This window comes from Drosophila albomicans, chromosome 2L (genome assembly GCF_009650485.2).
Source record: "Drosophila albomicans strain 15112-1751.03 chromosome 2L, ASM965048v2, whole genome shotgun sequence".
In the NCBI taxonomy this organism is placed as follows: domain Eukaryota; kingdom Metazoa; phylum Arthropoda; class Insecta; order Diptera; family Drosophilidae; genus Drosophila; species Drosophila albomicans.
Genome location: NC_047628.2, coordinates 8666390 through 8693002, shown reverse-complemented (window position 1 = coordinate 8693002; position 26613 = coordinate 8666390). Strand labels below are relative to the sequence as shown.

Genomic DNA, 26613 nt, shown 5'->3' with positions numbered 1-26613 from the left:
TGCAACTTAATCGAAAAACAGTATATACAATTTAGCCAGAATATCACAACAGCAAAATGTATCTTAAATTGCGTATACCACATGTTCACGCAGTAGGTGCAATATTTATATGCAGATAGTTATTTAATTTCTTAAATATCAAATGCATTTTAACCGACAAAGAAAGTACTTTTTACCAAAATGTATGACAACAGAAAAATCAATGTAAATTGCGTATACGACGGGCAGCAAAGTTTCATGTTGCAGATGGAATATTCATATGCTGATCATTATTAAATTTCATTAAGTTCAAAACTAACTTAACTTTTATCCAAAACTTTAACAATAGCGTTACATTGCATGGTAAAGAGCATTAAAGTTTCACCCAGTCTGATAAAATATTCATATGCAGATAATTATTAAATTTCTTTAAGCGAAAATAAATTTGCTTAATCACGCTTACTGTGATACATTGAGATATTAATAATTAATTAATTTTAACATTTTTTCTCAACAATGTTTAATATTTATTAAGTGCACAAGAGCCAGTTGAAATTATTAATAATAAAGCTTAACAAGTTAATATTAAATTCATATGGTTTTTTAATGTAATTTAAATTAATACCGTAAAGTGGCGGCAGATTTAATATTTGAGCGAAAGCAAAATTTTCTATTTGAATTTGTTTTCCCTTTTTTCGGTCACAGCATTTAATGCCATTAAAATTAAACGTAAAAGTATGAGAAGTGTGGTTCAACAATTGCAAGAATTATAAAAAGAATGCGGAATTTTGCAGGCATAAAACGTTAAGCTAACTGCTTCAAGAAATGCAATGCATAACTTTTCTGATTTGCCCCGTTCATGAATAATACTCATTAGCTGTGGCAAGTAGCAAACTGTGAGACTGAGGAATGTTCTTGCAACGAAAACATTGCTGACTTGACCGAAAACATAAACCTCTTACGGAGCTATCATCATCATCATTATTAGTTCAAGTTAAAGTTTTTGGCTTTAAGAAGCTTTAATTAGCGTCGAGGGTTGAATGGATGGTTGAAATTCAAGTTGAGGACAAGACGGAAGGAAGGAAGGGCACCGAAGAAGTGCTTAACATTTTTGTGCTGCCTTGGCATAAATGGCTTAATTGCGGACCTAATGACAAACTAGAAACAACGCCAAAGCAACGACATTGTGAGAAGCGAAAATTCCATGGCGAGTTACGCAATTACTTTAATTGTGTGCGTTATTGTCGTTTTTGTTGCTGTTGGAAATCGCAAATATTTATTGGTATTTATAAGTGCACAGCGTAAACATACATATCCATTTACACAAAAACACACTGATGTATACGTGTTTGTGTGTGTTCAAACACAACAAAAAGCACTCCAAGGATCGTTCCTTGTCGTCGTTATGACAATGCAGAGCACAAAATTGTTGACATTTTTGTCATTTGTTTTTAGATTCTAGTGGCAATGACACACTGCCAACTTGTACACAAACACACACACACACACACACATACACTGAGAATGTTATTTATAAAAATGACAGACACTTCTATTTCGCCACATGCCACATTGCAGGTCCTTCTGGCCTACCCGCTCGTCCGCTCTCCTCTCCGCTCTCTCCTCCATCAGTCATCCTCTGTAGCTTTTTGCCCGTGCCATATGCAGAGTGGAATGCTGTGAAAAATGGCGGCTGTGTCACGTCGCATGCATCGTGAGTTTGTCACACATACCACACTAGATTAAATTATAATCGAGCTGCAGGATATGAAGGCAGAGCAGCCAAAAAAAAGCGAAACTCTGCTTTTCCCCGAGAAACCATTTTGCATCTTCAGCTGCGTCTGAGATTTGCGCAATTGACTGTGTAAGTGCTCTCTCGTTCTATCTAGCTGCTCTCTCTCTCCTTCTCCTTCTCCTTCTCTGACTCCATTTTTTGTCTGTCCCTTTTTTAGTATTCGTTTTTTAATGAAATGTCAGGCAAGTGTTTGAGCCATTTTTCATCTGGCGGAGCACAATAACAACAGAAACAACTGATTAACTTTTAACAGCCGTCGTTTCGCTTTGTGCATTGCATTTAAAAAGTATCGCATACTTTTATGCGTCGCCATTTTGATAGAACATCGTAAATCATGCAAGGGCCCAACCCACAAAGGACACGCCTTAACAACAACAAAACACACCTCCTTACCTCCCTTCGCTATGTCGCCATAACACTTTGTAGCCCCTGCTGTGCTGTCAACCCTTTTGACATTTGTGCCTGAACTGCAAGTTTGACATTTTGCGTTAGTTTATGTGATATTTCATATATGATAAGAGCAACAACAAAAATAACTGACATTTCTACACTGCCCTTTCTTTATGACTGCCGCTGCCGCTGTCGCTGTTGTCCAGTGTTGGTCAACGCGCGTATACCTTTTTTGCAGCTCATTTAACACTTTGTGTAATCTGTGCAAACGCATCGAAAATATCAGCTCAAATTTGCTGAGCTTGGTTCTTGTATAATTCTGACATTTGTTTTGGCATTAAGCGCAGCAAATTTTTACTTTCACTGATAACATTTCTTCCATCTTATTGTCATGCTTTTACTGCTTTTGCTCTCTTTCCCTTTTGGTTGAGCTCATTTTTTGGCAAGTTCATGGCAAGATAAATGCATTATTTTTTATCTAAAAAGCGAAAGTTGCAAACGGAATCTTTTGGGCGCATTGCAAGCGAGGGGTGGAAAGTCTATGGGGAAAGTCGGAAAAGTAGGGGAAACTTTTAAAGATTCTGTAACTTAAGATTAGATTGTAGCTTGACACTTATCTCCGGAAAAGGTGAAGTTCTTGTGATATGTGCAACTATAGAAAAGCAGAAATCTTTGTTTTATTTAAGCTTTAGCTTTGACTGCAACTAAAATTGTGTAAATATTTTAAGTTTTCATTGAAGTGGAAAATACACAGTTTTCAATTTTATTATCTTATATAACTCCCCGAAATCTTTTACTATGAAATATATTTAGACGTAAGGTTTTATTATTACCTTTTCGGCTGCCATTCAAAGCTTAAGTGCAGAAATATTTTGAGGTTAATTTGTTATTTTAAGCAAACATTTTTTTTAATATTAGGGAAGATTACTTTTTGATTGCTATTAAAAGTTATTTATGTTTAGCAATAATGTACTCTCTTTTCAGTAGAAGAATTTTTACTTATATATAAAATATAAATATTTTTCATTTTTGGCGGATTATATATTCGAACCATTTATCAGTTTAATTAGGTAATTCTTTAAAGAAATATTGGGCTTTTTTCATACACTTTTGGCGCGTGCAGGCAATGTAAATCACGTGCTGAGCGCTGATAACAGCAATCAAACAATCTGGAAATATTTTCAACAATTTTTCATTGTTTTACTCGCATCAACCGTGCGCCATAGGAAACGCCTTTCAATTTCTGTGCGCGATTTATGCCACATGTCAACTGTTTGACAAGGATGACCCCGTATAACCCAAGGCAAGCCACACCCCAAAACAGGCAAGGCGGCAGACGAACAACATACTCATGACAGATAAGTGAAAACTTTGTATAAAAAAAGCAACCGAGGAGACAAACAAATAAAAATTGCCACGCCTTTTTGCTTATTTTTGTTGTTTTTTTTTTGTTTGGCTTTTTAATGTGTGCGACAAGCTCAAAGCAAATGCAAAACTTTGTTACACATGTAATGAAAAAAATAAATAAATAAACAACCACAATGCTCGACATATCATGTGACGAGAGATGTGTTAGAGCCCTTTCCCTTCCCCCTGGCCATCTCCTTTCCACCAATTCTAACTCCAACTCCTCGCAGCCTTGTTAAGCTGGTGAATTGCGTCGATTTACCATGCGAGGGCTGTCGCTAAGCCGCACGCCAAGTTGAGATATCAAAAGGCAAACACGACAAACAAATAAACAAATAAGCAAACAAAATGTAAAAGGGAAACAAAGACATATCTCTCAAGTGGCATCGTATGTCAGGCCAAGTGCTGCTGGCATGTCAAGTGCATGAGCTCAACTCCAGCTCCAGCTCAGCTGAGGTGAGGCAGGGCAGGCTACAAGTATTCGAGAGTGTGTGTGAGTGTGCCCCAAAACCCACATCCATCAGTCAATCTAATTTGGCTGCGAGGCAGCAAACACGTGAGCAGTGTCGCCAACGCACATGATAATTTATATATGTATATACATATTACATATAGTAGAGTACATAGTATATATATTTTTTGATTAAGTTGTAGGCATTTTGCAAGAAATATTTTCATTTATCTTCTTCATTTTAAAGTCAAGTGCAATGGATATATGTATTTATTATTTATAAGTTGCTGTGCTTCTGCCCTGCTCATGTTGGTTTGCGCTCCAGCTGCAACAACAAAGGCCACTTGGCAATGCAAAACAAAGAGCCCTGAGCCAAAGTCAAAGCCAACGCCACAGCACAAAATGCAGGCAGGCAAACAAAAGGCTGCGCCCACAAAAGTATGCTTTAAGAATTTGTCCAAAAACATTTCTCTCTCTCCTCGAATGTATCCATGAATGTTTGGTCTGTGTCTGAGTGTGTTTATGTTTATGCTTGAGCTGGCATTGTGTGCACAATGAGACGAGCTTCAGCTCATAAGCAGCAGCCTCTATTCTCTGGCTCCCCAAGCACTAAAGACCCCTCCAGAGAGTGAGAGAGCAAGCTGCGACATCGCATAGTTAAGCGTTGCGACTAAGCTATGATTATAATAAGTATGGAAGGCATTAGATCAACGTATTATAAAACTCCAGCTCACTTGGGCATACTGTATTCATTTCGCAATTCATTTCTTGGAAAGTGGCTGCTAATAGCCTTAAGTGAATACTCTCTCCTACTTGTTTTGGCTGGGAATTTGATGAAATTGAAGGCTATGCATAATTCATGAGTCGGTAGGCGAATATGTGAATGAATATGAAATGCAAATTTTAATTAATCAGCCATTGGAAATTGTTGACGATCACATTGCAGAAAAAACAAACAAACAAACAAAACGAGCTGCTAAAATATCAAAAATGAAGAGGTAAAACATTTCGATAAACAATTTATTTTATGAAAATTGAATCGCAATGGTAACACATTATGCCACTGAAATGTTAAGTAAATATTTCAAAGGACTGTTGTTAATTAAAATGTTTTTCAAAATATTATTATTGATATCAAAGTTGTAACCAGTCGGTAAATGTTTTCACTGCATACAATTATAGCAAAGACTACAGTTTAGCCTTACAAAAATGAATTATATAATTAATAGCTTCATTTTCATGTTCTGAATAACAATGAGAAGTCGCTTAAGTACATTGGTTTGCTCATTAAAGAGACTATTACAAATTATGGGAATTATGGAGACAATTATTAGGCATTCTTCTGACTTGGGTAGTCTTAAGACTAGTTTATTTCTGGCGCATATTCATTTCATTTAAACGCAAAAGGAGCGCTAGATGGTTGACATTCACATGAATCTACGGACACATTAGGCTGTCTAGCCATAAAGTCTCATATAGTGCTATAGGCCTTGGGCTTAAGCCATAAATTGTTTCAATTTATTGTTAAGACCCTTGGTCCATATCAAGTCTAATTCGTAATGCTCAACTATTTAGCAGCAAATGTTATACTCTGCGTCTATTTCGCTGTCCTTCTCTCTCCCTCTTTATCTTTCTCGTTCGTTCGTTCTATCTAAATTTTAGGGCATAGACATCAAATCCATTCACTGCAATGCGTCAAAAACGTTTCTCATGTGAGTTAGGGCTGCATTCCAAGCGCATCGTTTGCTGTTATGATGATGAACTCTATTCAAGGGGGGCCACAAAATGATGAAATGGGGCAGAGGAGGTATAAAATATTGCATGTGGGAAATGTAAAACATGCTATTCTCTTGGAAAAACCTAGCTATATACGTGTCTAGTGGCAAGCAAAAGCAAGAAAAAAATGCAATTTCACTTTTTCGAAGAGCCAATAAAAGTTCAATTTTTTGAAGTCGCTTCCAATTTTATTTAACGTCATTACAGATGAAACTTTAATACCGAAAAACTTGCACTTGCTTGTCAGGCAACCAGAGGAGGCAACTGAGGAGGGCAGTCAACCAAGCAAGAAAGAAAGAGAGCTGGAGAATTGAGGGAGTGTGCAACAAGGGGATGTTATATAGAGTGTCTATTGATGGCCAGGCAGCTGTCATACGAGTAATTGTGCTACGAAAAAGGTGAATATGAAATGCTCTCGCTCTCTTAAGAATTTGTAAAAATAAACAATGAAAATGAAAAAAATTTGTATAGAAAAAGTAAAAGATAACTACAGAAGTTTAAACCATTTTGGACAGGATTGTGCGTCATATTCATGTATCATTTTTAATTTATAATTAATTATAATTTTTAAATTACAAAATGGTTTCAATCCTTTGAACAATATTGGATTTTAAAAAGCACGTCGGCTTACTTTTTCTCATAAATGTCTATTAACGGAAGCTTTTAAAAGAATAAGCACTCGATGAGAAATTTTCAAAGTAGTTTACATCAATATTGTATTATAATTCGCCATCGAAATGGCTTTTCAATCATGCGCAACAACAATCTTTCAAGAAACTTTTATGCAAGAATTTTTTGTAACGTTGCCTGTATCAATATTCCATGTTTAAGATTTAAGTGCTCAATCTACTTTTTCTCTCTCGTTGTTATGGCTGATATCCAATTTCCATTTTAATACGCATCAATTTTCATTTTTAATCCTCAACCAACTTTAGCCTATTCTGCACTTTTGATTAGGGCATTCGTTTCTACTAGTATATGCTATACACTTTTTTTTTCTTAGTTGAGTTTCAGCTTCTTCATCTTCTACTTCGACTTCTTCTCCTTTTTTTACTATCAATTTTTCAATTTAGTTTGTAACAATTTTCTGGGCAAGTTTCCCAGTTGCTGGCAGAGTTACTGTTGCATTATATTTCTATGGCTGCACGACGATGTTACTCAATTTAAGACGTTGCTTGGCTGGCGACGAAGTTGCTTTGATAGTTACGTGTGGTTACACACGCGAATAGGGGATTCCCCATCCCTATCCCCAACCCACTTCCCCTCCGTCACCATTTGGCTGTCTTGGCCGCAGTCAAGCAGACATGCCAGCAAGTCAGAGCTTAGTTATTGCTACACTCGTATCATTTTAGGCTACATATACAGACAGAAATGTATGTGGTAGCAAGTAAGTAGTATATATTTCCTTTAGCAATTTCGTCAGGCACTTGAACTTCTAGCTGGCACAAATCATATGCAGTTTAAATGGGCATTAAATGTTCCATACACTCGTATATCGTGTAAAGTGAAAACAAATGCGCTTTTCACACACAAAACTTACTGATATATTACTTGAGGAAAGTGCTACTTTAGTTTGACATAATTTCACAAAAAGTGGCAAATTTGCAACTGCTTTTGATATTATGAAATTGATTTTGTTGTGAAAAGTTTTGTAGCAATTGCTCTTTGGCTTATTTTTATATTCCTATAAAATAAACTTGAACTCAATTTAGATTAAGTTTCTGTGGCGAATTTGTGGATTCCTTGTGAAAACTCTACTATATTTTTGTAGTGCAAATATGATAAATCAATTTGAACTCAATTTGCATTAGGTTTCTCTTAATATCCGACCACAAAGTAAGAGCATTTTGTGAAGACTTTTTTCATTGTTGTCGGCTTTAATTGGGCATGGAATGGAAAATGCAACAAATTCCAAACAAATTCCTCGTCGTTATCATAATGTTGGTCACTCATACACACACATTTATTATTAGCATAACTTTGTTGTACTTCATGTTGCAGCTTTAGTTTAAGTTCTGGAGCATACTATTCCTATGTCCTTTTTCCCACTGCCATGTTATATCTCATATATATTAAGCGCAAAGCGCTCTAAGCCCAATAACTTTCATGTTCACACACACATACACACACACACGCATCGTACGTTGGGCGACTTTATTGTGTGTATGGGATGCTGAGCACAGCTTGGTGCCACTGCATTGCTGCAGGGCAACCAGCAGCGTACTTGCCTGCAAAATTTCCCATTTAAACTTTTCGCTACAGTACAATTTTCATTATTAATATGACTTTTTAGGCAGCCGCAAACGGCAAACGGCAAAGCGGCAACAGCGACGACGGCGACGGCGAAGATGAAGGCAGCAAACCAAACGGCGCCAAGTGGCTGTTCGGTCGGCTGTTCTGACCATGCTTTGGCTCTTTTGGCCATCCTGTTGGCCAGTTAAACGCGCCCAGTGTATTGTCAATGTTTGTTCGTGCCCGCTTTACTCGATGGCGATGGCAAGGGCGAGGACGCGGGAAGTTGCCTCTGTCGCAACAACGGGTGGTCGCTGCAAATGCCAAGGATAAAGTTTTTGCTCAGACTTGCCGTTTGACTTTGCAACAAGTGCAGATAGAAATGGGGCAGACCACGAGCTACAACACAGATGAGAGATGGAGGGGGGTGCCAAGTGGGCGGAGTTGGAGCCATAAACAGTGTCCAGGCGGCTTTTTAATCAAGCCCAACTAATGGTCCGAGCGGTAGGTAAGCCCAACAGCAGCACCCCAGCCGCAGCCTCTGTTTAAGCCAGCTCCACACCAAATGCCACCCAATGAGGCAAGCTGTTGGGGCAGCCCCAAAAACCTAACCGTAACCACGAAAGCCGCTTATTACTATAAAGTGAGATTAATGAATCTCTGTGCGACGTCGTTTTTTGGCTGGCAATTAATGAAATTTATTTGTGCCAACGCTTTGGCCAGCTTTTGTTGCTGTTGTTAGCGTGGTCGGTTTTGCGGGCGTGGGGGAGGGGGGTGGTAGTAAGTGGATGTGCTGTGAGCTTAGCGTAGGTGTGGCAACTTGTGGCAAGCAAATTTCAAAGCAAATTGTTTGCGTTTTTGTCTTTTGGCCATGGCTCGCGATATTCTCCCAATTTATAGAGTATAAAGACAGCGCTATTGTGGCATGAAGAATGTCTAGACTCGACTTGACTCTCTGGCATTGAGCAAAATTGACAATGAACGATTTAGTTGAAGCACAACCAGTCGCCTTAAGACACAAAAGCTGCTCCCAAGATATGCATTATTTGGTAATATTTCACAAAACTTCTTCGTCGCACCCATTTATCATTATGTTTTAATCCAAACTGTCTCGACTCTGCGGTCGCTGATATGACAGCGTTGTGTTTAATTTAAGCATTAACAGTTGCTGCTAAATGTTAAGTTAAGTGTAAGTTTTAGAATTAAAATGACGCGGTGTACATTTAGTAATTGGGATATTTAAAATATTTGAACATTTAACAGCCACTCATTTTAAAAACAACAAGGCAACATTCTCAAAATATAACAAAATTTAGATACGAAAAAATAGTGAAATATACTGAAGGTTACAATAAAACAAATTAATATATCGGAAGTAATATTTGGTATATTGATAAACTATTATATAGAATACTCATCCAACTGTTTTAACTTTTTAAAGCATCTAAAAATATCGAAATGCCTCATCTCAATAAAACATAATTTATTTACATTTTTTATGAGTTATGGAAGAAAATAAAAAGTTTAAATATAATGTGGCCGTAGATATGTGCTCGTATAGAGAATTTGGTTATTGAAATATTTTACTAAATAATAACAGGGTAAATAAGTACTTAAATTAAGAGATATACAAAACTAAGGACTTGAAGCTTTCAATCATATAATGTACTATAAAGTACATTTGAAATATTAAATTAGAAAATTGAAGGAAAAACTGTATACATTACAGCAGGCAGCAGGTTAACTTCAACAAATTGAAATAATTTTCCAGACATCGTATAAGTAACTAGATTGTATGAACAAAACTCTGATCTCACCACTGTGCATCCGCTTAAATGAATTTATTTATTTAGGTATAGGACCCCAACTAAGCAAGCAGGCAAGAAGACAAAAACCCAATCTGCGAGCTTAACTGTAGCCGGCGAAGTGTTTTACGATTTTCGTTTGTTTTCTAACACACAAAAACTGTGAATTTTCCACGCCATTTTCTTGTGCACTTAATTAAAATTTCAAAAATACCATCAAGTCAGTCTGCTGCTCTAACGTTTAAATAGAGAGAGAGTAGGGAAGATAACTTAACTTGCAGTACTTCATTGTTTTTGTCGTTGTCGTTGTTGTAGTTTATGCGTAATACGAAAATAATAATGCAGCACATTATAATAAATACGCAGCGAAATAAAAGACTGCGTATGTGTGTGTCGGAAGAGAGCGAGCGAGAGGGAAAGAGATATAAATATCGCATGCAATAAATTTAGCAAAGCGCCAGCAATCAGCCAACAAATTGTAAACAGTAAATTTTGTGCTAGGCAAGCTGCAGGGCATGGTAGACAGAGACAGACTGGGGGGAAGACCGAAGAGATGGGGAATGAAGGGCGAAAGGATGCTGGTTGTTCCACATTAGCACTAAATCGCAGCGTCTAACGCCGCCAGTTAGTTAAACGTTTTTCGCATAAATACAAAACATACTAAACTCCACGCATAGAACACCTCAGAAAGAGAGAAAAGGGGGCGCTGCGGCACGCCCACAAAAGAAATATATAACTGCAGCGGTGTTAGATAAAAGTGCACGGTGGAAGGGGACGAACTAATCTTTATTTCGATATTTGCATAAAACAGCAACAGGGAGAACAGCGAGCAGAACAAGAACAACAAATATGTCAAAAAATTTGCAAGTGGCGTCGACGTCGTCGTTGGTTTTTGGGTTTTGTTGTGCTTCATCTTCTGTACGCTGTTTGTTTTCGTTTTGCTTTTTTTTTTTGTATTGTGTGGTGGTTGCCACTGCATAAAACTGCAAGCCAAAAGGATTTACTACGCTGCGCTGCGATGCCACGCCTTCTGCCGCTCCGCCCTCTGACACTACCGCTACACATGCAGGGAGCTATTGCTGGCTGCTGAGACAGAGTCACGTTATTTGCAGCTGCTGCAATCTATCCGACAAACTCTGACTCCGTCAACAGCGGTGTTGTGCTGTGTGTGTGTGTGTTGTAAGTAGACTGTGTGTGTGTGTGTGCAGGAGGTTGCAATGGCGGCTTTGTGGCTGTTTGTTGTAATAAGAGCAGAAGCAGCAGCCGCAACAACAGCGACAGTAACAGCAGCAACACAGCAGCATCGCAGCTGGATACACCTACAAGCACACCTGTCCACACACGCACACTACACACTCCAACACACACACACACTCGCTGCACATCTCGCTGCAAGTGTTTTTGATCTCGCGCTACTTTAGCCTGTTGGGAATTTTGATTAAAAATGCTTCCACGTGAAGCTCAAACGTGCTTGGCGTGTAGCTGGTGGCAACTCTGGCAGCTTGCCTCAGCCTCAGCACCATGTGGGGGCCACGCTGGGCGTGTCAGTCCGCCTTTATTGGCATTGGCGCGTTTATTTTAACACGCGCCAATGTGTGTAGGTGTATCCTCAGTCTCTCTCTCTCTCTCTCTTTTCCACATGTGTGTGTGCGTGTGCTTGTGTATGTGCACGCTTGCAAATTTTTACATTGAGATTTATCACACCAAAAACTTTAAGCCAACAGGCAAGCGCAAAAAATGAACGTAAGCAGAGATTCGTCTATAACAAGGCGATCTTCGAATACTCTAAGAGAGAAAACCTTGAACGTTTCCTAAGAAGTGTTATCAACTTCGTTACTGCGTTATAAAGGAAATCATTTATTTGCTTGCTTAATTTTGACAATGATAAACAAAATATTTGAATTTTAATATGTTAATACACCATAACTTGTGTTTATCCATTTACAATAAGGTATGATAAGTTTCAGCAATCTAAATAGTTAATAAGTTTCTGATTGTAAGCCTTCACTATTAGTGAACTATTTAAATGATTAAATACAAAATTGAAAATTCTGTCATATTAAGGAAACTGTTTCAAATTATCTAAAAACGCTGTTCATTCATTTACTAAGCTTGAAGTTAAAATCCCTTTCAACATTGTCAATTCAAATGAGTTCTGACTGTTCCTCAACTTCTTTGGAATTGCATTTAAAAACCTTTAAGTGAACCTCAATTTTCAAAAAAATGCAATCATTTAACCACCTGCAACACATGTTCAGACTACCCTCAGGTAGAGTATAAAGATGATGTAAATATCACAACAGAAGCCGCAGCCTTTTTTGCAACTGCTCCATAAAGCAATTAATAGTTAAGGCTCCTGGCGTTTGTGCAGCTGCAGGTGAGTTATATGAGATGATATATACATACATATAGATGATGGATATACACGGAGCTAAATGCGGGCATCCCATGGAAATGAGGCGAAAAAAAAAGAAGGAAAGTGAATGAAGAAAAACTTCCGTGTGATTAATTTGCGGCAGTAAACGAAAAGAACTGGATAAATGTTGGCAACAAGATTTACAAACTGAACACAGAATTAAAGCGCGTATAGTTTCAGAAAATATTTACACAAGTATTACACAAGTGCCATCAAAAATGTTGCAGCTAGATTTTCGGGTCGGTTCGGTCATGACAAACGGTCTCTGGATTTAATGGCAACTTTTACCTTCAGTTGGCTTGTAGTCCCTGCTAAACTACACTAATTACTTCCCCTCGGTTTGTGACTAGGAGCTGGCAATATGGGCAGGGAGCTCTATCAAGGAGCGTTACAAGCGGCCACAAATCAAATGCACACCAATTACCTGGCGCCAGGGCGCACAAAGCATAATCAACTGGCATAATTAACAACTAAAAATGCATACGGCGAGGGTGAGTGTGTGTGTGTGTTTGTCTGTGTATGCCATATACACACACAGAGTTGAGTGTATCAACAAAAATATGTTTTTCCACCTGGCCGTGCAATTTTCACACATTTTGCGGTCATACGCGGCGTCGCCGCGTCGTCGCCTCCCATAAACAACAGCAACCAACGACGAACGACGACAACAACAACTACAACAACAGTAACAGTAACAACAACATTAACAGCACCAGCAGCAGCAGCAACGGCAACAAAGAACAACAAACAAGCTACAAAACAGCCTGTAGACAGTAGTAAATTATAAGTTGCAGTCTAACGGGCAAAGTACAGCACATTACTCATACGCCTCATGTGCATAAATTTTTTACCATTTTACCTTCAGCGATAATTATTTTCCGTTTACAAAATGGATGCCAGGCGAAAGTGGCCAAAAAGGCTGCAGAAATCAAATATATTTCAATTCTGTTACAAATTTTTGCAGCAATTTAATATCTGAACTTTTCAATTATATTGCAATAAAAATTCGAATTTTCTAATAATACACAATTTTTATATACGAAGAGTTCAAGTTCTTTTATCAAGTCAAGTTAAATTATGTTCAGTTGTATTATTAACTTCTTGGCAGTGAAAAGTGGTGACAACGAAGCGCCACTTTTCAAGCTCGCTCTGCGGCGACATTCAAGTTATGAATGCAACTTTATTATAAATGTTCGCTCTACTTCATTCACTTTGCTGCATATTACACAATATTTGAGTTAATGTTGGATAAGAGACTTCTTGAATTGTACTTCAATAAAACAATACAAATAAATTATGCAAATCATAAAACAAATTGATATTTTCAGGCTGTCATTCAATTTGGGAATTATTATTTACTAAACCTAATTGCGAGCACAAAATAAAATAATAGTAGTTGTCTGTAGCTACATTAAATTTACTCAGCTGCAAATCATACATTTGCTGAGCTCACTTTAAGCTCTTTATAACCACAAAGCTCTGTTTAACTTCACTCAATGAACAATAAATGAATTTACGTGTAATTAAATTAAAGTTGCTTCTGTGGTTTGCCAGGTCCATAAATTTTGCTTAGTCGTGCCGAACAACAAATTATGAATATAAAGTGCAACCATGTTCATCATTCAGAATACCACTATATTCAATCAATATAATTATAACTTGGAAAACTGTTTTTTTTTTTAAAGGCTGTATTGTTTTTTTTTTTTTTTTTTGTTGATTTAGCAAGCGATTAATTCGAACAAGTTTGCTGCACACTTAATTAGTTTAAGGCTGCTTTAAGCTCATTAAAATTGTTCAAGCTGCCAAAAGTTATAAAACTCTTGACTCTTCACCCCCAAAAAATCCCGCTGTGCATCGCATCCCTCGTTTAACAGATGGAGTCACCCAGAATGTTTGTTATTGATTTGCAAAAGGCAAAAAGCCAAAAACGAACTTTTAGCTGTTTATAATTTAGTGCAAAAATTATAAATACTTTTTGGGACGGTTGGGCCGGGATGGCGATGGACTTGCCTTTGCTTTTGGCTTGCCTTGGTTCTCTCTCTCTCTCAGTTTAAGCAAATTAGTTCAATTGGCAGGGCCAGTAAGTGAGCAGAGCTGAGCATAGAGAGAGAGAGAGAGAGAGAGAGAGAGAGTTCCCATTCCCCCTCTCTGCATAGACTTGATTAGGCTTAGGCAAAACTTTATCCTTTGCACAGTTGTAAATAAGCAAAAGTAAATTTTGGCAAGTAATTTAAGCCACACAAACAAGCTGGCAAACAACTTTGCAGCTACCCCTTGGGTAAGTGAAGCAGCAGCAGCAGCAGTAACTGAATGCAGAGTGCAGAGTGCTGAGGGGAGGTGTCTGCTATTACGCCAAGGCATGTAAAGTTCTTTACCCAATTTTAATTCAAAATCAATGTATGAACTTTGCTTACATTACGCTAAAACTTTGCCATACCCCTCATGCCACTCTCACTCGCAGCCCCCAGAACTGTGACTGCGGCTTCAATTAAGGCGCCTGCATTTGCTATGTTATATATGCCATGGCTGGCTGGATCACTGGATGGTTGGATAGCTGACAGGAGAGCGCTGCCTGCCTGGCTGCCTCAATGAATGGTTCGCTAGATGGATGGATGGATGGTTGGTTGGCTGCTGGATGGCTTGCCACTTACCTTCATAGATGGTTAAAGTTGCATCTGCGGATACGGCGTCGCCCACGCCGTTCTCAGCCACGCACTCGTATGGCGCATCATCGCGTCCCGCCCGAACGGGCTCGATTCTCAGTATGGAAATGCCGCCCGGTTGCTCCAGCACAGTGTAGCGCGATTGAGTGCCTGTTATACATACGAGTTTGCGTCAGTGTGAGGGTCATGACCTTACGATTAGACATACGATATACGATTACGATACGCTTACCTGAAACTTTTTTGCCATTTTTGCGCCAAACAATCGATGGGGGTGGATCACCGCGTGCCGCACAATAGAAGCTGGCCACGCCTCCGACACGCACGCCCTGATTTTGCGGCTTCCTGATGATCTCCGGTGGATCTGTGAAAGTGTGCAAAAGAACAGCATTTAAGAGTTAGTAAATTGCTTGGCAATTGCAAATACCGACAACGAACCAGACAGCGATAGCGATAACGAGGTAAAGAGAGAGAGAGAGAGAGAGGGCAAAGCACTAACTAACACGAGTGGGACAAGTGGGCAATAGATTTGGCGAAGTGAAAAGTAGGCTGCCACTCTTGTGCTGCAGTTAACACGTTGGCAAAGTGAGCTATGGATTTTCGTAGCCGCTGAAAAGTAGGCAACAATTTGGCAGGCAGCCCTCGCAAGGGGCGGGCATTAATTCACGCGCCGTAGAGTGGGCAACACTTTTTGGCGAGTCAACGCATTGCCGAACGGACGAACGAACGGGATTTAGGCAGACTTTGCGTAATTGTTGCCACAGCAACAAGCACGAACTGTTAAAACTGCTGGCAACAATTTTTAAAGCCTTTTTTCTGCTGTTGCAGCGCATTCGATTTATTTCGCCTTACTGAGAGAGCGTCGTGTGTGTGTGTTTTGAGCGTTATTTTCATTTCGTTTCGTTTCCCTTTTCTTTTTTTTTTTACATATTTGTCACAATATGCTGTCAATACAACGTTGCATGTTGTTTGTGTCACACACAAAGGCAGCGGCGTCGCACGTACGTGCTGCACACACAACACACAACACACACCACGGAGATACATACGTAGAGAAAACGCTTCATCTTTGCGCGTGTGTGCGTGCCTGTGACATTAAAAATCTGGTAAAAATCACGAAACGTTAAACAAGCAGCAAAATATTGTCATGTCTTTCCACTACGCCCCGAGGCCCTCTCTTCTCTCCTCCACACTCCAATCGCCATCACCATCACCATCATCAATTGTCCTGTCGCTGCTGTCGCTCTTTTCGTCCTGCCCCGCCACGTTGGCCAGCAGGAGACAGCAAACCGGAGAGCAGTGTGTAAAGTAGTTTACCCAACATATCAATTCGATTTATGCATTTTATTCAATTTAAATGTTAAATTTTCATTTTCATTTCAATTCGCATTGACATTGCGATTTTCTTTTCTTTATTTTTCTTTTGGTTTCTCTTGTTTGATTTCGCTGCTCTTTTTCTCAAGCAGCAAACTTACGTGTCAGATATTGTATATACGGAAAATCCGAAAAATTTGCATCTGTAAATGGTCGGCAACGGGTTAATCATTTTTATAACGAGCGCATCAACGCGATTTTTTCCGATTTAACGCGTTTATCATGTTTTTTGTTTTAATCGTTATATTTATCGATGTATTTTTCAGTTATAACCTTACAGCTAAGACTTAATGGTTAAAAATACTATATCATTTAACATATAACTTAATTTAATTTACTCTTGAGACGTATATTACACTTGATGATTTAAAATACTTTAGCATCATAAATATAAATAAATATCAATAAGGATTTAAATGCATATATTGCTGATAATTAACTAAATTTCGTATATACCTTAATTACGTTTAAATTTTACGTTCTGTAGTAGTAGATTTTTTAGAAATTATAAGTATTTATTGTAGAAAAAAATCTAAATTAAATAATAATAATAAAAAATATAGTATTGCAATTAAATGATAAAAGTTCAGAATTTGAAATAAACTTTCAATACGCAGTATGCAAGAAACTTCATTATTCCACAAATTTACTTTAAGGCAAACTATTAACTTATAATGATCAGTAGCTGACTCTTGTTATTGTGGACTTTTATGGATTTTTTATATGAAATATTAAGCTTTACAACTTTTTAGCATTTTTGTGCACTGTCTTAACCGATACCAAGTGGGATTTCGAAATTGCAAAGCAAACAAGCAAACCAGCAAAGGCTAGAGCCGCAGGTATAGTCCAGACGAATACGCTGGATAGAAAGAAACAGCGAGATTCGTTCAGAAAGAGAGAGCGAATAAGAGACAGATTATGTTTGTTGCATTTGTTGCCTAGGTCACAAATCTGAGGACATTGTAAGTAAGGAGTATTGTAAATAATTTAAAGTTTGCTTCAAGGCGTTCACATCCAAAACATGCAGACCATTTGGTTGCTAATGCGTTGTCATTGTTGTTGTTTTAGTTGGCTGCTGATGTTCTTGGTGTTGTTGTTGTTACCAAATACTTTTTGGTATCATTTGGCAAGTTTTGCGTTCAACTTTTGCCTCGACAAGTTGTTTGACCAGAGCGAAAGAGAGTTTTTGAGAGTACGGCAAGCATGTGGAAAATACACAAACAGCAAACAAGCAGCAGCCACAACAACAAAAATGAAAAGAAAATAGCAAAAATATATGTACTCGATGTGTTTGTTTGTCTGTGTGTGTGTGTGTGGCTTTCAAGTAGAGCCAACTGAACAAAAGTTGACCGAGCCAGCCAATTTCACTTGTCACTCGGTGTCTACCTCAATTTCAGCAGAATATTTCAAATTTGACACTTGCAAATGCAACTCTGGTCACGAAATTAACTGAAAACAATATCAAAAGCAGCAGCAAAACTGGCATCAAAAGCTGGGAATATCTTTCCGTAACATTTCCACAAAAACTTCCAAGAGAAAATTGAAATGTTTGCTTATGCAATGATTGACAATTTATGAAGGAAATGCATTTCAATTTGCTTTAAGGTAAGAAAAAGAAAGTTAAAAACATTGCGATTTATTCAAACAATTTTAAAGTACATCCGCCATACTGTTACTATGTGTTGTGCTGCTCATTATAAAACGCCCAATGGTAGATGAAGAAGATGATTTTGCCGTGGCTGTTCGCGACGATTTCGCTGGATTTGCGAAGCACTTGAAAGCATTTTACGCTTACGTTAACAGTTTTTATAGCCCAGGCAGTCGGCAATAAGCATATTGGTTTGTGGCTGTAATGAGCTACACAGCATCAGCTAACACTGAGTCCTACAATTCCACCAAGCACACCACAAGATGGCAAAGCAAATTTACAGCGATTTCTTCATCTTTTATTTTTTTCCTTCTTCTTCTCGTTTTCGTTTTTTCTTGGCGCATTTGTAAAGTTTTATGTTTGCTTAAACAATTTGATTGCAGAGTCGCGTCAGAGAGACGGACAGACAGAGAGAAGAGACACTCAGACACTTGCGTGACGAGTCATAAAAATCGTATCATTACAGCCATAAAACTGGGATTTCTGTTTATTTGTTGGATTTCTAACATTTGCTCGCAGTGCTAGAGCACAAAAATTTAAATAAATTTAATTATGTTTGTGCTCAGCGAGCACTGCAGAGGAGGAGAAGAAGGAGGTCTGGGAGATGCCTGTTACAAAGATTAAAGGAATACCAAATGAAATTTGTAGATGCCGTAGATAGTAGAAAGTATGTATGTTACTAGTAGCAAACACCAGGTTTGCTTTGATTTGATATAGGGTCTGGTCTCCATATCAATGGATGGATGTCGGTGTGTGTCTGTGGGTGTGTGTACAGTTAAACTGCAACCAACTTTTTGCCTTGCGTGCAGCTTTTTGCTGATTTTTCATTTCGCACGTTTCGCTGGCTTGGGATTTAGGAGGAGCTGTAGGGGCTGTGTGGCTGGGCTCCATAGAGCGAGCAAACAATTTCGTTGTTGATATGTGCAAATTGATTTCAACGTTTGAAATGTGCAGTTATAGATACACACACACACACCCACACCCACACACTAACACTCAGACACACAACCATACCCTATCTCCATCCCTTGAATAGAGCAATACGATTATATGCACACGCAGAGACCCAGGCAGAGAGAGTGAGAGCCTGGCAATTTATATGGAAATTAATACTAACATTTTTACTATAGCAAAATGAATATGGTGCACAAAAAAATATATATTTATACATAAAATTGAATTGATTTTGTTAAAAAATATTCACGAAACGTTTTGCCGCACAGTGGCGTAGTTTAATCATTAGAAACAAACTAGATATAACAGCACTACAATTTTACATGTAGGGTCAGGATTCTCTTCTGACATTTTTGCTAACTAGCTACCGCTTAATATCCACAAAAAAAAGAGCGAACACCCCAGAACTATGTTGTCGAAACTTTCACTGACCCTTCACCGAAAACTCTCGCTGCTTGTTAACCCCTTTCTGGAATGACGCCTCTGTTTTTAGAACATTGTAAAATTATAGCTATAACTTTTGGCCTTGTTTCCAATATGCCAAAATGCTCATAAAAATTGACCCCATACCCCACCAAACAGAATCGGGTAAGGTAAGAAAAGAGGCAGTTAGTAAGGGAAGGAGAACGAGAAAGGAGAAAGCAGGGCATATAAAATCAGCATATGCTATGCGCTGTAAAGTATGCAGCTGTTTTTTATGGCTCTAACCCTAGTTGAGAAAGTTAGGCCTGGAAATGTTTTAGGCCTGGCAATTTATGACGCTACTTTTAAGCCCCCGGGCCACACTGCCTTTCCTTATGCCCCAACTTCCTCGCTTTCACCGCAGCTTGTTGCCCCGCGGGCAACGTTTTTCTATTTCATCTGTACGACTTTTTAATAAGTGCCAAGTGCGGGCGGAAGTTGTGGAAAATTTGCCAACATTTTTAGGGTTAGACTCTCTGATGTAATAGGAAAGAGCTTAAGCTGGCAACTTGAGAACGCGAGGGAGAGGCTGAAGAGGCCCGCGGGGCAGGTTTTTGGACTCCAATACTAAGCTGTTGGCAATGTGTGAGTATTTGTGTGTGTGTATGTGTGCTGAGGACAAATCATTTCGGCAAAACTATCAGTAGCTTTTGCAAAAGATGAGCCAAATGCAAGCGAAAAAGTCCTTCACTCAGTGAGAGCACTTCCTGCCCTCTGCGCCTCCCTCTATCCCTCCCCGTAATCCTTATCTCGCACGTACTGTCGTCCTGTTGACTGACAGCAGAAATTCACCTGTCAGCATCAGCAGCATTTCGTTTTACTGAATTGCATTGAAATACGATGCTAAATTTAACGATTCATTGCATTTTGCTACCCAACACTTCACCATTTTGACCCCCTCCCCGTTCCCACGCCCTATCCCCATCCCTATCGCCATTCTTCGAACAGTTATACAGTTCTTACAGAAAATTGCAACTCTGTTGAACGCGTCGGAGCCGAGAGCTCTTTCTTTCTCCCCCTCCACCGATGCCAGTTGGGGCGTTGTGTATTTTTAATGCAGCAACTTTGGCATAGAATTGCTAAATCTGCTGAGTCTAAGAAACAGAACGCCGCCGCCTGACTCGATTTTGGTGCCTGGACACGCTGCACTGCAAATAAAATATAAACTGCAGCATTCGCATACCCTATAATTTGTCGTATACGCTCAATTGGCTATGACAGACAGACTCGCATAATGACCAAAGCACTTACAGGGTATTGCGGCAGTCGATCGGTATCCGATTTCAGTAGTTTTTATGGCCAATGCCAGACGTTGGTGCTCTGCTGTATGCAACTAAATTTTAATGTTACTTGAAAGAGTAATAAAAATAAAGTTTACGCAAGTTGAGAACGGAGAACTGAGAGCTGTGCTAAGTTGTGAAAAGCATCGCTCTCGCCTCGAACAAAAGGCACTGATTATATCGTATGGCAAACGCAACAGCCCTGCAAAGTATGCAATGTTAAATTTTAATTAAATTGTACAATAAACAGCAGGCAAAGCGAAGCTTTCGCAGGCATCACTCGCTTAAGTCGCAGCTTTGATTTTGCCCCAACGCTCAAAAACACAGTGTGAAGGCGAGAGGAGGCAACGTCAAGCAGGAGATGTGTCAACAAAATCCCATTAAACAATTCATCAAATGATGAAATCGATAGACGCCATTCGTGGATGCTGGATAAAGTTTTTCGGGCCTATCCAGCGACAGGTTTCGCTGCGCAGTCAGGCATATAAATGATGTGGGCCGTGTGCCCATCATTAATCAAAATTAAAAGTGTGACCAGTTGGTCAGAGGGGATGATGTCGTGTGACACGGGGCAGCAGCCCAGTACCCCCCAAGCATTGTTTCTACCGAAAATCAGCATATTACTTCAATCTAAGCACACATATATAGAGAGAAGACTATAGGTGAAGCGATTCCCTTGTCCCTCGCTGATGCTGCAGCTGCGCTTCGTGTGCTCTGGTGTGCCCAGTGACCCTTCACATTTGGCATCAGGCTAAATGAACCGATAAAAAGGTAAACCATTAGCCAAGCAAAATGCCAGTTTCGTTCCATTTTACAAAGATCTCTCAATCAGCTGTCAACTGTCGGCCATAACAAATGTCAATTTAACCCGGCCACAATCTGCAAGTCAATAAGCCTAGCCCAACAGCAACATCCCCGCAGCCGTGTCGAGTCGTTGTTTGCGGCCGAGGGTTGTGGCTGAAGAAGGTTCGCCATTATATGGGGGGGATTAAAAAATTATCATTAGTTATGCCGACTTCTTAGAGAATCTGCAAAACATAAGTTAAACCCGGATATCTTAAATTGAATTTCGCTTTTAAAATTCAATTTTGATGGAACTCAGCTTTATTTCTAGTAAATTTCGAACACTTTAGGCATTGAATTCAAGTTATGCCAAATTATTGCTATCGAACATTGAAATAAATTTATTTGATTTATATCAATTAGGCTCAATTTTATTTATGGGCTTTAATTGTTTTAAGTCAATTGTATCAATTTTATGCAATTTTAAATTTAAGTGAAGTTAAGTGCTTTAGATTTAAAATACATAAAATAACACACTTTCCATTAAACAAATAAATATCCTGCATAACTTCTTGAAGAAAGTGCTGCTTGTTGAACATAACTTTATTACTTTATGCTGTCACTATCAACTTGCGAGATACTATCTCAATGTTCACACATAACTTATGCATTTTAATAAACTAGAAAATTTGCTTAAAAATTCTATTGACCCAAATGTAAAAATGTAAATGTAAATTTTCCACAGTTCCACAACATAATTTTGTGCAGAAAATTTTCCAAAAACTACTGTTCGCTCGAGTCTTGAGCTTGGCGACCAAAAAATTGCTTTGGCTAGCCCGAAAATGACTTGGCAAAGTCAGCGTTAAATGGCCCAAAAATGCAGAAACACACAGAGACAAAAACAAAGACAGGGGATAGAAGAGAGAGAGAGAGAGAGAGAGAGGGGAGGCAAGAGAATGTGACACACTGACAACTATTACTGACCGTTGCCAACACACGAAAATTTTACATGACATTTTAATATAATTAGTTTTTGCTGCTGGCATAATGTAAAGTGCGGCCAAAAAATGTCAGCAAGTGCAGACCAAGAGAGAGTGCTATAGAATGGGACAGATAGAGCGAGAAAGAGAGAGACAGGGAAAGTGCTGTAGTAGTTCAAGTTGCCTTAAGGACTGAAAAGTTGACTTGTCTGTGCGGTTGCCTGTGCGGTGGGTCGATTCGGGTCTAAAACTATTTGAGTTTGCGGTCTGTTACCAGCATTTTATAAGCCGCAGCATATTTTTCGCAAAAATTTTAGTCTCACGCCTGTTCTATTAAATGGGGATTTACTCTCGCACACACACACACACACACCTAGCTTGTATCTTTGTATTTTTGGGGGCATCTATCTATCTATCTATTCGTCTATCTGTTTTTTACAGATACAAGAAGACTACGTCAGGCACATGGGGCCCACATTCATTATTTCTCTATGCAGGATTACGGCGTAAGCTGGGCTACGACTTAAAATGCCGCAAACTTTATGAGACGCAACACACGTGCCACTCTCCTCACCTTCCCCCCGTCCCCCGTCTACCACTCGCTGGCTCTTTATCTAGCTGCTGTTTTTGCAAGTCCACCTTGCCCCCTTTTGTGGACTAGGCCTAGACAATTTATGATTGCCTGTGTACAACGACGAAATCTTGTAGACAACCTGGCAATTTCATAAACTGTGCAGACACTTGCCAAATTGACAATACCCTCCTTCCTCCTGTTCCCCTAAATGTAATGCCTTGCCTTTGTCTTCGTCTTTTACGCACGTAAAGGCGCCTGTAAGCAGGCTTTGATATTTTATTGAGCTTGTCATAATATTTATGATATGTATTTGATGCGTGTACCAGAGACTAACAGGACAATAGTCCAAGCTACTGTCAACTTGATGCAGTAATCCCTCCCTCCTCCGCCTTGGCTTGCCTGTGAGACAATACCGAAACTTTGCCTACAGTTTGAAAACTTTTATTATTATTAGCATTAGGCATTAAGAGTGTGTGTGTGGGCTGAACGTCATGTCCTTTTGGCTTTTATTAGTTTCAACTTTTGACAGAAATTATATTGAGTTTATACTCCAACTCCATATATATATTATATATCTAGATATATATATATATATAATGATCATGATGAACCCAGAAACTTTTCTTTTTTTTCTTGGCGCGGTTTTGTTTTGTTTAATTTGTGTTATTTATAAGCTGGCAAAAAGCTTTGGGCAGTTGCTCACTTTTCTGTCCTTTCGGCCGCTCTCGGTTTTGTCCGTAGCTAATGGCGAAAAGAAAAACTTGTCTAGCACTTGGGCGAGGCAATGCCATTGGCAACAACACAACAACAACAACAGCAAACGCAATAGCAACTGCCAGCTAAATGTGCACAAAGGTAAACAGGCAACACTTAAGTCGCGCCAGCAGCAAAAACAATGCAAGAAGACTGGCAACAGTCAACAGCCAACAACAAGGCTAGAAGAAAGCAGCTCTTGGTACGGGGTGGGCGGTACGCTAAGCCGGCCTGTGGCATGTGGCAACTGTGGGGGGCGCTTTTAAGTGCGCTCTCTATATAGCATGTGGCAGCAACAATAAGTGAAGTTGCCCAGATTTCAGCGTGTGTTTGTGTGTGTATGTTTTCTTCGTTCGCTGTCTGTTGGCATTTCAGCTGCCTTCAAATCCGCATTGTCATAGCTTGATAAATAGCTGAAATTACTTACAGAGTGGCAACACTCAGCTTAAGGCTGAATACACTCTCGCTCTCTCGCTCTCAATGGAGGAAACATTATCACAAAACTACAAAAAAAAAAAAAAATATTCGAAAAGAAGAACTTTGCAGCAAAGCATAAAAATGTCTGAAAAGCTAGAAAGAAATGCTCAATGGTCATGCTTAAAGCTAAGCATTAACAATATATGCGAAAGAATAGACACAAGTTGTGCACAAAACTGAAAATCAAAAGAAAACTCAATTTCACTGCAACTTTTCTGCTCGAATAAATGCACAACAAATTTTAGTGGAGCTAAGTGAAAGCGAAGAAGCGCACACAAAGCCTTTGATCTGGAAAAACTCGAGAACGTATTTGACATATTTTACGTAGTTGGACAGTGTTGAATTGTGCTGATCGCATAAAGAGACGGCATAAAGTTTACTTGGAATTATGTATGATAAGATTCTTGTATGCAAAACTGTGCAAATAAGTGCCATTAAAGCCTAGGAACAAAATTTAATTTTTTGAGTTAATGATTTACCAACTAATCTGAGATTTCTTTAAACCAAAAACAAATGGAAGGCATAAGTTGAATCTGCACTTATCTGCAGTTTTCATAACCCAATTTTATTCTTAATATATTCTTTATCAATATACTTTTATCAAGTGATTTTACTGGCAGCGTATTATCTTTATTTTTAAATTGCATTTCATTTAATAAATGTTTGGTTGAACATTGTTTAAGTTTGCCTAAATGAGATAAATAAAAATTGTATCTCACATTTTTGAAATGTGTCGAAAACAAATATTAATTCGAAATAACAATCCTTTTTGAGAAGAGATTAAATGCACTATACTACTGTACTATATGTATGTAAATTAACCATTCATAATACCAAGGCTACTCTTCCACAAATATTTCTTTTGTAATTCTATTCAAAGAGTATTAAAAATGCCATCAACGTGCCTTGCGCAAAAGTGACATGCAGAGCAGAAACAATATGAAATTGTTACAGCGAAATTTCGTATCGGATGTCGGAAAACAAATAAATCGTCATGAGTGAGATTTTGGCAAATCTCGAGCACAAGTTAAGTTAAGGGATCGTCTGTGAATCCAATGAAAACTAACAGACAGCCTTATATCAGCACATACCCTTGCCCCTGCCCCTGCCCCCTCCCTCCTTGTGCTCTGTTGTGCCCTGGCCTGACCATGTGTCTGCATATCTAGAAAAGAGCTAAAATGCTTAGACGACAGCTACATCAGCCGTTAAGTATGCAATGCCTCTTTGCCTTTTGCCTTTGCCATTGCCTTTGACTTTGGCTCCAGTCTACGGCCTACGGGTTTGCTCTTTGTTTTATTGTTTCTCAAATCGCTGTCGCTGTTGTTGCTGTTGCTGTTGTTGTCGCTGTTTCTGTGGCAGTCTAGAGCTTTGACTTTGCCTCTTTATTATTATGCAGCATGCGTCGTGGCGCGACCAGATTATAAAGGTCGTCGGCTCGTCGCAAGGCATTTTGCACAACTTTGTCACGTGGCACGGGGCACGCATTACTTTTAAACAAGAACATTATGGCCCAGAACTTGGTGCTCCGTCCCTTCTCCCTCCCTCTCTTGATTGTTGTAGAAATATTTAGGTACATTTACAGTTTGATAAATGTACCAGTCTACTGAGCCTGAACTTCTGTTTTCTTTCTTTTTTTTTGTGGGGCTTATGGAAATGCGAGTTGAGAGTCAACGCCGCAGGTTGTCCAACAGCCAAGTGTTTTCACAAGAATACAGACAAAAAAAGAAAACAGTTTCCATCAATTTTCGAGACAACTGTTGCAATGACAGCAATTATAAGAGGGGGCTCCGGCAGCAGATTGAGAGGGTGGAGCGAACCATATGCAGTACATAAAAGCTGTTGCGACTCACTCCCAAAAAAAAAACCGAACATTAAAGCAAACGGCATTGAGCGAGCGAGACGATTAAGACGATAATAACAAGTGACAAGTTTATTGCCCACATACACACACACATACTCCCACACACACACACATACTGTCACAGACATTTGAACGCATACTGACAATGGCAGAGAGCGTTGGCCAGCCGCAAAAACTCTTGCCCGGCAGAAGCAAGACAGTTAGACAGACTGGGGAGACGAAAGCCTAAGCTTTTGTGGCCTGAAACCTAATGCCTTTAACCAACAACAAAAGTGGCAACAAAAAGGGGCACCCAGAGGAGGCGGGAGACGGAAGGCAGGGGGGAATGTAACATTGCCCACATTATTGCCATGCGGGGCACACAACATTTTGCCGCCTTAAAAGCCAGTTCCACTAATGCCAACAGCTGGCCACATAAATATCTACAGTGGGTTGGGAGATCATTGAGTGGCAGCAACAGAAACAGTGGAAGAGAGGGAGAGGAAAAGGGGGGTGGTACTGTCTATAAATGTTTTTGTTACCAAGTTGTAGCGCAGCAAGCCAGCGCACTAAA

At 39.2% G+C, this 26613-nt stretch overlaps 1 protein-coding gene across 5 annotated transcripts in view; it reads right to left on the bottom strand.

The window, feature by feature from the left end:
* The window catches only part of LOC117564094 (tyrosine-protein phosphatase Lar), a 117802-nt gene that overhangs the window by 61218 nt on the left and 29971 nt on the right, over nucleotides 1-26613 (bottom strand). For 4 of the 5 annotated variants that reach the window (XM_034242738.2, XM_034242741.2, XM_052003168.1 and 1 more), the window contains exons 2-4: nucleotides 16390-16431; nucleotides 15147-15278; nucleotides 14903-15064 (exon numbers count right to left, since the gene is read on the bottom strand). In XM_034242738.2, the coding sequence (XP_034098629.1) occupies nucleotides 14903-15064; nucleotides 15147-15278; nucleotides 16390-16431 (336 nt within the window). The remainder of the gene's footprint in view (nucleotides 1-14902; nucleotides 15065-15146; nucleotides 15279-16389; nucleotides 16432-26613) is intronic. The other variant, XM_052003169.1, reaches the window with a different exon arrangement.